Source organism: Coturnix japonica, chromosome 10 (assembly GCF_001577835.2).
Source record: "Coturnix japonica isolate 7356 chromosome 10, Coturnix japonica 2.1, whole genome shotgun sequence".
Taxonomy (NCBI): Eukaryota; Metazoa; Chordata; class Aves; order Galliformes; family Phasianidae; genus Coturnix; species Coturnix japonica.
The window spans coordinates 10,061,300-10,074,297 of record NC_029525.1 but is presented as its reverse complement, the minus strand read 5'-3'; the positions used below and the strand labels follow the sequence as shown (position 1 = coordinate 10,074,297).

Genomic DNA, 12,998 nt, shown 5'->3' with positions numbered 1-12,998 from the left:
GGAACAAAGTTCAATCAAGACCCAAACATAATGAAGAAGGAGAAATCGCAAAAGATGGAGTTAATGGCTGCAGCTACCGCTGCGGATCCTTTTTGCCATGGGCTCTGAAAGTCTGGAAAATTAATCAAAGTTCAATCAAGGATGTATGATATTGCGGCAGCTGCAGCAGCAGTGTCTGATGTCACCTGGGAGCTGTCCATTAAAAACAGCTCGCTGGAAACTATTGTGGTATCGATGTGGTATCCTGGTTGAAGGGGTAGTCGGATGCTACTCCAGGACATTGCTATACCTTCTGCTTTTACTACCGGGTAAACTTCAGAAGTTGTGTATTTTGGATGTAAGAAAACTAGATGCATGTTTGGAGTAGGCTGATAGAATAGGTAGCCTTATGGAAATCATCTGGATGGAAAGTGGGGGACCATTTTCAAGGAGTCTTCTTGGAATATCATTATAAAGTAGAAGTTTAAAATTCCTTTCTGTTCAGTGAGATGGGGGTTTAAATGCAAAAAGGTATATGAGGAGCCAAAAAAAAACATCTGGCCCATAGTATGCAGTTGTAAGATACATTTTTACAGAGAGGAAAAGCTGGTAAATAAGTACCCATAATGAATACTGGTTGTCCTAGTAGTAACAGTACTTCAGATCTGGTTGTTGACCTCAAGTCAGTGTGTAGGTTGTAAGCTTGGGGAAAAAATATGTAGATAGATATATAGATAATCTGTAACGTTTTATTTTATTTTGCAATCACTCTTTTTTTAGAAATGCTTGCCTTCTATTTTATTGCCTGGAAAAATGTATGTTGTTTATGATTAAAAGTTGGCAAAACTTGTAGGCAGGGAAAATTCATCTCATTTTATCAGCCTGCCACTGAGACATGTCCTAGTCATCTCTGTAATACTCTGACACTCCCATGAAACAAAGTAAAATTGCCACCACTGGTATTACTGCTATGTTACTCATCAGCTATTATATGCCATGGTTTAAACAGTTGAAAACCACTACCTGGTATGAAAGAACAAGGGGGGAAAAAAGGGGGAAGGAAAATGCCAGAGGCTGTGAAAATAAATACAAAGCTCAGTGCTTTAGATGAAGCATCCTCTGCATTGGTAGACTCAATCATCTTTATTGGGGGGGGGGGGAGTGGGGGGAACACAAAATGCCATTAATGTTTCAAGTATTACAGTGCCAACTCTCCTTTTCTTTAGCCTTGTGAATGAGTTGATCCTGGTTTTATGGCAGACGTTGTATGCAGACTTTGACACACCTTTGGCCCAGTGTCACACCCTTTGGCCCAGGGGCACAAACATGGTTACTGACTATTCCTTTTATGACAACACAAAGTCTCTGGAATTCTGTCTAGGCACTTTAAATCAGATAGCATAAACAAGTCATTCTCCCCATTGTACTTCTGCCTGTATCATCGCTATATCTTAACTGAAATTACTGGTGTTCTTTTGATAAACTGCTGGTGCTAGGAAGGGGGGCTGAATATTTTTTTTTGTTGTTAATTACTAAATCTCGGTGACAGACAGAATCAGCCTGTTCAAACTTGTGTTGTAATTTGAGGATTAAATGCTGCACATCTGAGAAACACCAGTATCAAAACTGATTTGCTCTGAGAGACTTAACATTGTTAGGGGCTGCAGTTTGACAAAGCAGATTCCTTAATAATAGAGTTGGCAATTAAATGTCTTAAACTCCTCACAAGGCTTACAAGATGAGAGGGCAATTGGTAAAATTGTGCAGAAACAAAAGTGCTTCGCCTGTACAGCTCCCACCTTAATTCCTGACACCAAAAGACTTCAGCTCCCATTAATGTTTGGCGGCTAGATAAGATTTGAAAATTGCATTTCACTTGATGACACTTTTCTTATCTAGGCTGAAAGTTTGCAGGTTCGTGTCCTCTGCTAGTACCTTTGTACTAACTCACCCCAAACCAGACTGACCGTGCAGTAGATGGGCAGAGTTGTCTTAGGTATCTTATCCATACTGCATCGTGCCCATCATGCTCTCTAGAGCTCTGGGCAGATGTGCCATGCATGTATAAATATATGTCAGTATAGCACATTCACTTATGACAAATTGATATGGTATTTTGCCATATTTTTAGATAGAAGTTGCATGCTTCATTGTTTTAAAGAAAAAAAAATAGAAATTAAGAAAGAAAAAAGCAGTGGATATCCATTTTTCTGTCTAACAGCCATGAGGTAAGAAACGGGAGAAGAAAAATAAGTCTGCTGTTCAAAGCAAGCATATTTTAACTGATCTGCCTGACATACTTGCAATGCATTGCAATTCATGTTTCTGTAACAGTTTTTCCAGTCTCAATATTCTCTATGTAAAGCACCTGTTTCTGTGGGTTTTTTTTTTTCCTCCTTGAAGTTAGGATTTTGTGGCCACTGCTTTGGAGAACATCTTAAAGAAGCTAATTTCATTGTTAAAGCTCTTCATAAATTCTTTTCTTTTTCTCTTTGACTGTATTGAAATCCAAGCATAGAAAGCATCTACTTTGTAAGCAGGTGAAAGGGTAATGTATTTAGTTTAATGTTTCAAACTGGCAAAAAGACATGGCACAAAAAATAGGACCAGTCAGTGAGTTTGCAAACGGCTGGTAGTTAATTGGGTGCTCGAGGCTTCGCGTTGGATCAGATGGTGTTTATTAAAAATCTGGAGAGATTGGACAGAGTACAGAAGAAGTGCTGCTTATGGAGAGGATACATGGTTTGGACTCATTAAGACTCCAAATTCTAAACCTCTCCAAAAGGAGCTAATAAACCTACCTGAAGAGCAGATAAAGCTGTTGAAAAAATTCAAAGTAGAGCATGCTGGAAAGAAATAATCTGGAGGTTTCGTAAATGCTGTCAAGGCTTGGAATGATATTGTAAGCATTCAACAGAAAGCCCCAGTTATCAGAAAATTGGATGAACTCATCTGAATGGTATATATGAGCAATGGATTAACTCTGTTGCTTTTATTAGGAGAGAGAAAATGCTGTATTTATCTGTTTGTCATCAAGTGCATGCTAATTGTGTGTCTCTTTTGCTCAATATAAATTAAATGGAGGAAAGTAAAGTGATAGAAAGCAAAAGGGTGGAATAGTCTAACATTTAAAGTATGTTTAATGCTATCAAAAAGTCAAGTGGGACAGCGTGTCCCTTCTGGTGATCTTATGACATACAAGTAAAAAATAAAGCATGCAAGAGTTAGGAATGGGAATAGGAGAATGAAAATCCACAGTTGTTGGAAATGGGGGAAGGCTTTGTTAGGAAGGTTGCCTGCAGGACCATTACTTCAAATACTGCTTTAAGCATCTTGAGCTGACAAAGAGAAGTAATTCAGTGAAAAGCTATAAGAAAATTTCTGCTGAAGCTGTAGTGCAAATGTAGGAAGTATTAAATCAACTTCATGTTTTCATTAGATTCTTTTTGTCTAATTACAGTAAGTGGGATGTAAATAGCTAGATAAAGATCAATATTTAAACTGGGATCATACTGTTATTGGAAAACAGTTTTGGATATTGTAACTCAGAGTTATCTGCTTGGACCACATTACAATGTCAGCCTGGCTTTCTCTGTTGCTTACATGAGAGCTGTGCTGCTGAATCTGAACCTTCCACACCTCTTGAGAAAGTTTAAGTGCTTCAATGGCTTAAGCTGCTCTATTTGCAGTTAGACTAGTGCTCATAACCTGTGCCCTAGTGTGCAAAGTTTACAACTATTTTCATCTTCCAATGAAAAAGTTCATTAACTTTTAGAACTACTGGACTTGCAAGTCATTTGGAACCCAGACCCACAACTATGTTCATGTCCTGTTGGCACAGCCTCAGTTCTGTTTACTGTTTTCCCTGTTACCTCTCCAAACCCTGAGGTCCCTTCAGTTCTGGACAAGTGTACAGCCCCTGAACCCATTGGCTTTTCTCACAGAAAGGTGACCTGCTGCCCATCTCTATGGGCATCTGGTCATGGGGCTGACCATGAGCTCATGTCTTGGTGGGGTGAAATGCTTAATCTGCACATCTCTCCAGGGTGCTCAGTGAGCAGTCCATTAAATTAACACTGAGGTGTTTGCTAGCACTGACTTAAGGAAGAGGGTCACCATGTATTACATGTTTGGAATTTTGGCTAAGCAAGCAGCACACAAAGCTTAATGCCATTTTGCAGCTAACTGGTAGAAGGAATTGATATGGATGGCGTGTGCTTGGGCAAGTTCCACACCTGCCTGGCACAGAGAAGGAAGCAGCAATGATGAAGAGCAAACTTACTCTTAATGTGTAGCTTGATCTGTTTTATGATGGCCTTAGTAATATGACTCTTCTTTTCTTTTTTGAATCGGCCAACAAATCATGACAGGAAAAAGTTTCCCGAGGATGATATTGTGCTTTTATGCTATACCACACTCTCTTGGTTGTAGTGACTCCCTATGATTAATACTACTTCTTAAAGAATGCTAGATAATAAAATCAGGTAAGAGGAGCAGCGTTTTGTCTGTAATCAGTTCCATGTGTGGGAGCTCTTCTGAAAACTATGAGTACTCTGGAATTTGGTGAAGCAGTTTTAGCACCTCGGAAGCTGCCCTACGTCCTCTCACGTTCCTGCCTCTCTGAACGCAGGCTGAGACACGGCAAAGGAGGAACAGGCTGGGGCACATAGGACGAGAAAGCAGCTCTCTGGGCTGCATTGCTGTGCTGTGATTTTGGTGTTTACATTTGGATGTCATGGATTTCAGGCCTGGGGAACTTTTCCTTTGCCTTTGGCAATGTCCCTGAGAATACAGATGCCATCGTTTCCTCAAGGAGCTTATAACTCAAATTCATTTAAACAAAACCAAACCAAAACAAAAAAAGAATTGAAATAACCTGCCCAACAATATCAAACGACAACTCAGTCACTGAGCCTCAGATTGAACCCAAGGCCTTTGACTCAAGCCAGGGGCTCTGTCCTGAGGTGTTTTTTCCCCCACAAGAAGCTATTTCTCTGTTAAGTTTCTCTACTGGAAGAGGAGTTATAGGAGTCTCTGATTTCCATTTTGGTCATTCTTCAAGATGTATCTTGATAATTTGTTCTGTACAAGCAAGCTTGGACTATGAATCAGCTGAAAATACCAAAAATGCTGTTAGAGTGCTGATTCTTCTTTAACCAGTATATACAGGTTGTCTTGAATGTGTCACATTATGCTAGAGAGTGTTGGATTTTACTAAAAGGAACACAGATGGTAAAAAGCTGAAAAACTGCTTATTAGTGATAGCAAACAGTTTTAAAAGAGCAATACTGGAATGTGCTCCCATAAAATATTCATTGAAAAAGCTTGAACAATGAATATAATGCTTAAAAGATGGTTAGAAGATAATTAATTAAGGAGAAGAAAAAAAAAGTGAATTGATCTTAGATTGTTTGCTATGGATAGTTAGTTAATTTAATAAGAATTATCATCTTCTAGGCAAATGGCAGGTAGGTGGTACACAGGGCCTTCCTGGGAACTGGCTATCATTCAGAAGTCAAGTCAGACTTTTTGGCAGCTCAGTTAATCCCAAGCCACTCTTTGCTCTTCAGTTGCAGTTTTGCTGTAGAATTCTCAGTTAAGTAGACTCCTTGGTTACACTGCTGTTTGTTTCATTAAGAATGAAATAGGATTTTAGTAACGAGGTGTGCCTTTGGCTTTGAGTTACCGTCATGAGAGGACAGTTCGTTTTGTCTTCTCTACAAAATACACAATTTAAAACATTTGACACAAGGTAGCATGCTGGCCATCATTTCCAGTACTTTGTCCTGCTGTTGATGACCCACCCTCCCTCCCCCATTCAGAAATGACATGTATATAACTGCACTGCTGTCTTGACAGAGGTGGCCCTGCAGCCCATACCTGAGCTATGCCTGGGGAGGACTGAGCTGCCGTCAGTGGCTCGCTCCTTGCACACTTCAGTGTGCTTTGGCAGAAGAATCTGGCACACTGTACTATGAAATTAAATGCCTCTTTTTTTTTGTTTGTTTTTTCCCCCTCTAGTCTTGTTAAATAGCTCAGTGGGAGAAGCAAGGTACAGGGTGGAGAAGCCGAGGGATTCAGGGAAAGCGTGGGCTTTGTGTCGTGCTCTGTGGGACCAGATTCTGGGGTCACATTGGCTTTATGTGGCCTCATTCTAGTTACTCTGGTGTCTTTAGTTCTGTATTTAATAAAATGTAAAGTAGGTTATCTCATTAGGCATTGTGCATATATCTACCAAATAATAAACAGGATTAGAAGACAAATTACCCAACAATTATTAATTACGTTAGCGCTCTTTTCCCTACAGCCATCTTATTTCCTGCCACCATTCCTACAGGATTACAGGTATTCATCTGATCAGGTACTGTTCTAAAGCAAACCTATTGGTGTGTTCCTAACAGGGTTCCTACTGAGTCCAATATGACTTATTCGTGTGTATTTCTGGGCGTATCGTGGTGAGCTCCTCCTGGGTTAGGAGAGTGCCAAGAAATAATATATGGGAGGCAAAGGTAGAGGAGCGAGAAGGGTAGAAGTGTTTTTATCGCAGTTTTGTTTTGTTTTTTAAATGGGTGAGAGATGACTATGACAAAAATCCTGTTCTAACCCATGAATGCAACCCAACACCTGAATAAATGAAAACAGATTCTGGCCCAATTACTGGAAAGTAATTCTCCTGTCTTTATGGCCTGCGCCTCTGTTAATAAGAGGCTTCAACTTCATAAAAAGAAATAAAATTCTCAAAAGTAGGTTGATAGGGGAAAACGTTTTAATAAAGAGAAAAAAATACACACCTCACCCAATGAACCCTTAAGATCTGCAAATGCTTAAAAGAAGGAAAAAATAATCAGCCGCAGCAATTTGCAAAACAACCCTCTAATACTAGAAGTATTTTTAATTGTGAGCACCTCAGCTTATTTGCAGATAGTTGTGCACTCCTGGAGAGGGGAGAAAAAAAAAAAAAAAAAATTGTAATAGGCCTTAGGTCAGCTGCATTGATTTAATGCATTACTTAGGCTGCCAGAGCAGAGGTAGAATCTCCTCGCACTGCATTAGGAGTGCCTCAAGCCTCCGTGACTCCTTTTGATCAAATCTCTGTGAAAGATGAGTGTCATGCCCTCTCCGAGCCAGCTGTGAGGGGACTGCCCTGCGACTGGAGGAGCACGCGGAGCACGGCACCGCGGGGCAGCGAGGTGAGAGCCGGCTGCAGAGGTGAGAGGCAGACACAACTTCGTACTGTAGGTCTGGAGAACACCAAGGGGGAGGATCCTATTTCACTCCCCTGTGCACAGCCCGAGCATACATCAGACCTTGAGGTGCTCAGAGTCAGACAAGAGTAAAGAGGCGTGTGATGGTTCTGCCTTAGTACTTGTACAGACAGGAGTGTTTCCAGTACTTCTTTGTACAACTCACTGAGGGAATGGGAAACTGTTTTATAGCTCTGGAAACATAAGCACAGTAAGAATGTCTGAGGTAAGGAAAGTTCTTTGCAGTTATATATGAATGTGTGTTTTTTACCGTGCAACTTTTACTTGTGGTTATGCACTGTGGAGATATAAAAATTCTTGCGATGGTGTTGTTTGGGTAATGAACAATGGAGATGAAAGCTGTAGTGAGCTGCACTCTGCGTTTCTTTAATTACTCGGAGATACTGTGAAAGTAGAAAAATATATTTTAAAAAAATCCTGTTTTTCTTTCTGCTTGTGCTCTGTAAACAACTGTATGACTTTCCTATCCTACAGTAAGTAATGCTGAATTGCAAGCTGCTTATAATGAGCAGAGCCATCACTTGTGTAATTGTTTTCCAATTGAAGTAGTAGCATGTAAATCATAAATACTTGACGATGTTTAATTGTACAAGTCCTCAATATACGTTAATAGCAGTAAAATCTGTGATTTGTGACTCAGATGTGTTCTGACTCAAGTGCTTTAAGCAGATACATTATCATTATTATGACGTATAAATGCACTGGAGAGCAGGCAACAATATAATATCAGTAAGAAGTTCTTTAGAAATTACCACTAAAGTGGAACCTAATGTATGCCCTTTGTATACAATTTATTGCTGACTGTTTAGCATCCAGAAAATAAGGCCGGTAATTCTGTTCTTAGGATCAGCCTGTTTGTATTCAGGGAGGCAGAAGGGGGGTGAGAGGGAGAGCGTGTGTGTGTGTGTGTGTGTATGGGGGTGTCTTCTGTTATGTTGTTTTCTTTCATATATATATTGAGCTCATTCAGAGGTTAAATGTATCAGAATAAAGGATGCTTATTTAATTTGTTTTTAATTTTTAATTTTTTCCATCGTGTAAAAGAAAAATAAAGGTGGTTCAATTGTCATCTCGGACATAAAGAGGTTCTGTTAGGTGTGTTNACTGTGGCCTTGTTCTGATCCTACCGACAAAGGTCCTGTTGGCTTCCCTCGAGCAAGGAGGGCCGAGAGGCATTTTACTTTCTGGTTTATTAATTGCCCGAATACTACAAGTCCTGCGTGTAATCCTTGGTTTAGAAATGAGGAGAGGGCACAGCGCTAACCCAAGGGAAGGCTGCTGATATATACAGACTGTGGTTTGTCCTTCTGTAAAATCCTGAGCATAAAAGTGGCCCTATTCCTTTTTTTTTTTTTTTTTCCTGCCTTGTTCTTTTATTCTTCTTATTTTATTGTTTTTTTAACATATATCTGTATTTGTTTTTTGAATTATCTGGAGAACCAGGCAACTCTGAGATTTTGTGGATGTGGGGGAGAGCAAATGAAATGAACTGGTTTTGTTTCAATTCAAAACAAATCATTGCTTTAAGGGCAGTCAGCAATCAATTTTCACATCCGATCGGAAGCTGGACTTCGGTGTGCTCGTTTAATTGAGATTGTTGTTGGAGCAATTTATATATAAATTTCTGTAATTCACATAACTACTTGGCTTCTTGAACCTCGCGAGCTGATTGTTTGCCTTATCTTTGGTGAGCTAACTCTGCGCTATGTTGCAAAAACCTTGAGGCATGTTGTGTTTCTTCGTGTTCCTGCAGTCTGCAAGTGAAGTCAGCTTCATTAGTTTCATGATGGCACATCAGTGCATGGCTGGTGTTGCCGCTTCCTCCAAGCTACTCCCGGAGCATGATCTGGGCTGCCTTGGTTTGGATAAGCTTGTAAGGATTTGTCAGCCAGATGTGACAAGATTGTCAAGAGGCAAGTAAAGAAGGAGATCTGATATTAATCAGTGCATAGCTTGGAGCCAAACTTTCTCAAATGCAGTGTAGTAACATGTTCTTCTCATTTACTGCTTCTCTTTGTGGCTATAGAACTGCCACTGTCTGAGTTTGACGGTTAAAAGGGATGCCAGCTAATAGTCTTTAATTGTAAGGATACGATTCTAGGTGGGAAAAGATCATAGGTTTCTATTTTTAACCTTTTTTTTGAAAATACAGTTCTGTTTACTGCAGTTTGCTGGAAAATATGTTAGACGAGAGGCTCTGTTTCTCTGCTTTGGTTTTAAAACGCTGGAATTGTGGCTCAGTTCTCTGCTCAGGGAATGTGAGGTGGGCAGCCCTGCTGCAGGTTGTGCTGCAAAGTAGGACTTGCATTGTTTTTAACTGCTAACAACAGCGCATGTTGCTTTTCTTTGTTCTGATGATTAGAACAAAATACACTGAAGAATGTAATGAGATTGGAAAAATACTGACTTTCAAGGATGGAATGTTATGTGTTCCATTCTTACAACATTCTTACAGTTACCCATGTAATGCTAATAAGTTTGGATTTTTATCATTAGTTTTTTTTAAAATAATCAGTATTATTCTGAATTTCTGTTTGAATCAAACTTCAGAGTTTTCAGCAGCTTATTTGGTCAAAGCTTATTTTAACAAAAGTGACCAAGCAAAAGGTATCCCACGTTATGGAAAACTCACTTATGGTCACACTTACTATAAGAGTTTTGATTGATTGATTTTAAAAATTGTTCTGTCAAACTGCTGAACCATCTTCATCCAATGTAGAACCATAAAGAGTTTGCAAACATATCCAGACCTGCAGGAGAGCTTTGTCATCATCGACAGGAAAAGGTGTTCCAAATTCTGGGCCACTTCACGGGTTCTCTATAGCTGAGATCGAATTATGCCGCCTTAGGCTGCAGCAAGAGTTGGGCTTTTTATACCAAGTGTCTCAGCTTCAGCTTCTTCGCTGTTCATGTTATTGTTGCAATACATTTCCTGCAGTATTGAGCATCCCATTCTATTTCCAATCAGGCAAGGCAGTCATTTAGTTTTGATTTCAGTAATGAAGAGTCCACTCCTATAAAAGTAAATTTACTTCTGGTAAATAAATTACAGGACATTTCTGTTCTTTAGATTATACTTCTTGCTACATGTTTATGTTCTTAAACCACCTTTCGTATGTTATGGCATGGCCAAATAGTTTCATGGAGATTTGAGCTATAAGTCAGGTACCAATCTTGAATTCATTATTGCAGCAAAACCCCCACAAAATGCAGGCAAAAAAAAGCTGTTGGGTTTGGCCTTTTGGATCATCTCCTGCCCTTCATGGCTTCAGCAGTGCAGTAACTGCCAGCTGTACACACCGTGCTGCCAGCAGTTTTTGTCCCGAGCAGATGCTACAGCTCAAGTTCGAAAAGCGACACCTCTTTGAGTTCTTGTTTTCTTTTTGCCAATCAATATCTAAACATATCTGTATATATTTATTGGGACTGAAACTTCAATGATCAAACTCAAAGTAAATTATTTTGAGGGAAGAGAATAACTGTTTCTTACTCACAATCGGCTGTAGTTCAAAACTGAAGTCAGGAATTGTTTTCTTATTACCTACTGAAGCTGATGTCAGTGTCAGAAAGCCATTTTAATTTTTCACACCTGCATTCGGTACAAAGGAATACAAAGTTTTAAATTGTGGAACTATCAATGGAACTGCGCTGTTGCGTAGAATATTGCGTATCTGCAGCAGTACAGATAGCAGCATCCTATGTGTACAAACACGGAGCTTAAACAACTGCACAAAATGAAATTGTGTTACATCTACTGTGTTGGAGTGCCGTTATTTGTCTTTTACTCTTTCACTTGTCTCTTCTGTCTGTAACACTGAAGGGAAGAATTTGAGCATGTGTTGCTTTATGGCTCTAAGACTTTTGAGCAGTGCTGTGACGAGCTGTACACATTGGGGTGGTCTTTGAAACGTTACTTCACCCACATTGCACCCATAGAACATTCTAAACTCTCTAAATAGATAAAGGCTTAAAGTGTGTACTTGCAGTTCATTTACACTGATACTCTCAATTTCCCTGATACTTGTGTATATATGTTTGTAATCTTTTTTTAACATGGAGCTCAGCAATAAATATTTCAGTAAGCTTCAGTTCCTGGACGGATCTGTAGGTTCAGCATTTAACATGGGTTTCACAGCATGTTGATATGAGTATAAAGTATGTGCATAAGTTACTTGATAGATTAAATAACATAGTGTTTTATTATAACAGCTTTCACACCATTTCTATTTGGATATACATCCTTACCGTGAATTTCTCATCAGTCTGCAGCAATCTGTTGTTCATTCCTGAAATACACTAATATGAATGACTTTTCTGTAAGTTTATTAAGAACAAAGTTGAGATTCTAAATGATAAATACTGCTTTTAATAGTCAGCAAAATGTAAGGGTTTGTGAGCTACACAGACATGGCAGGTGCACCACAGGAAGCGTAGCACTGTAGTTTATTTCAGAACCAAATGTAAATCACAACTGTAAGGTAATGATGGTGTGACATGTTTGGTTCTGTAATTTGTACGTCTTATGTTTTCCCAATGGAACAGCAAAAGAAAAGAGCAGCTAAATGTATTCCCCAGTTTGACCAAGCTGTCTTTCAACACACCTGTTGTTAACAAGTGAGATTAATTGCAGTGTAAGCTAATGTATCTACGAGCACCTTGTTGAACAGCAAAATGGAGCTCTGCTGTCCAGTGCTTTTTGTTTAAAGAGTAGCAGTTCATGTGCACGAATACACACGTGCATTCCCTTATAATTATTTTGACAGTGCCGTTAACGAGAGGTGCCCTAAGGGGCCCTTTAGGGTAAGTGAGGAGTGATTTTCATCCCACAAGTTATGCTGTGATTGAAGTTTGGCCTCGCAGTGTGCTCCTTTCTCAGACGCATCCTCATTCTGCATACTCAACTCACTGAGTTGGCCGGCCTGTCCAGGGCACCTCTCTGTTAGCACTGCAGCTGCTGCTTAGCCAGATTTGCTCCAGGATTTCGAGTCTTTATTTGTTTCAGTCTCTTATCACAGCTGTTTGCCCTATGGTGATGCACAGGCAAGCGGCCCGTAATTCAGTAGCCAACTAAAACTCTTTCAAATCCAAAACTGTGGTTGATTTAACAGAGTGCTGCCATTTCACAGAAGTATCAGCTAATTTCAGTTCTATCTCACTGAGCTGTTTCTCTCTGCTCCACTGCCTTTTGGCCCATTTTGAAGATTTTTTTTGTCCATAATGGCAAGTACAATTACATGTTTTCAGCTCAGGGTGCTAGACAGTACCTGCAAGAGGGAAGTTCAGTCCCGTTCCAGCCAAAAATTGCTTCTTGAGCACCACAAAGGGAGGCAGTAATGCCACTTGCTGCAGAACCTGGCTTGCATTCTTCATCCTTGTATGCTCAGGCTGGGGCTGTTTGAAAGGAGGTCAGGTTTTGGCATCTGACCCCAAATAAATATTATGGATATATACATAAGGATCCTAACAATTAATGGGATGTATTCTGTGGTCTTGTCTAGAAACTGTTTTCAAACTTGTGGCCTTTGTGTTCTTTCAGGAGTAAAAATCCTAACAGAATCTCTCCACAGAGAAACTAAGTGGGAATGCGGTGGTGTCAGCAGCAGCCAAAGCGTTCAGCACAATAGACATTAAGTTTGACTCCTAAATCTGTGCTGGGCCTGTGAAACAAAAGCTGTTGCTCTATGTATCTGGGGACTCTCATACCTCCAGAGCCTGGCAGCAGTGCTGTGATTAGCACATACAGCACCCAGCTTG

The 12,998-nt window shown here is 39.9% G+C and overlaps 1 protein-coding gene across 2 annotated transcripts in view; it reads left to right on the top strand.

Moving 5' to 3' along the window:
* The window catches only part of BNC1 (basonuclin 1), a 69,800-nt gene that overhangs the window by 42,381 nt on the left and 14,421 nt on the right, over window positions 1–12,998 (top strand). Inside the window, exon 1 of one of the 2 annotated variants that reach the window (XM_015873026.2) lies at window positions 7,049–7,449. The exons of the other annotated variant lie outside the window; for it this stretch is intronic. Within the exon in view, the coding sequence (XP_015728512.1) occupies window positions 7,441–7,449 (9 nt within the window). The 5' untranslated portion in view covers window positions 7,049–7,440. Of the gene's footprint in view, window positions 1–7,048; window positions 7,450–12,998 lie in introns of those variants that run through there. 2 annotated transcript variants of the gene reach the window in all.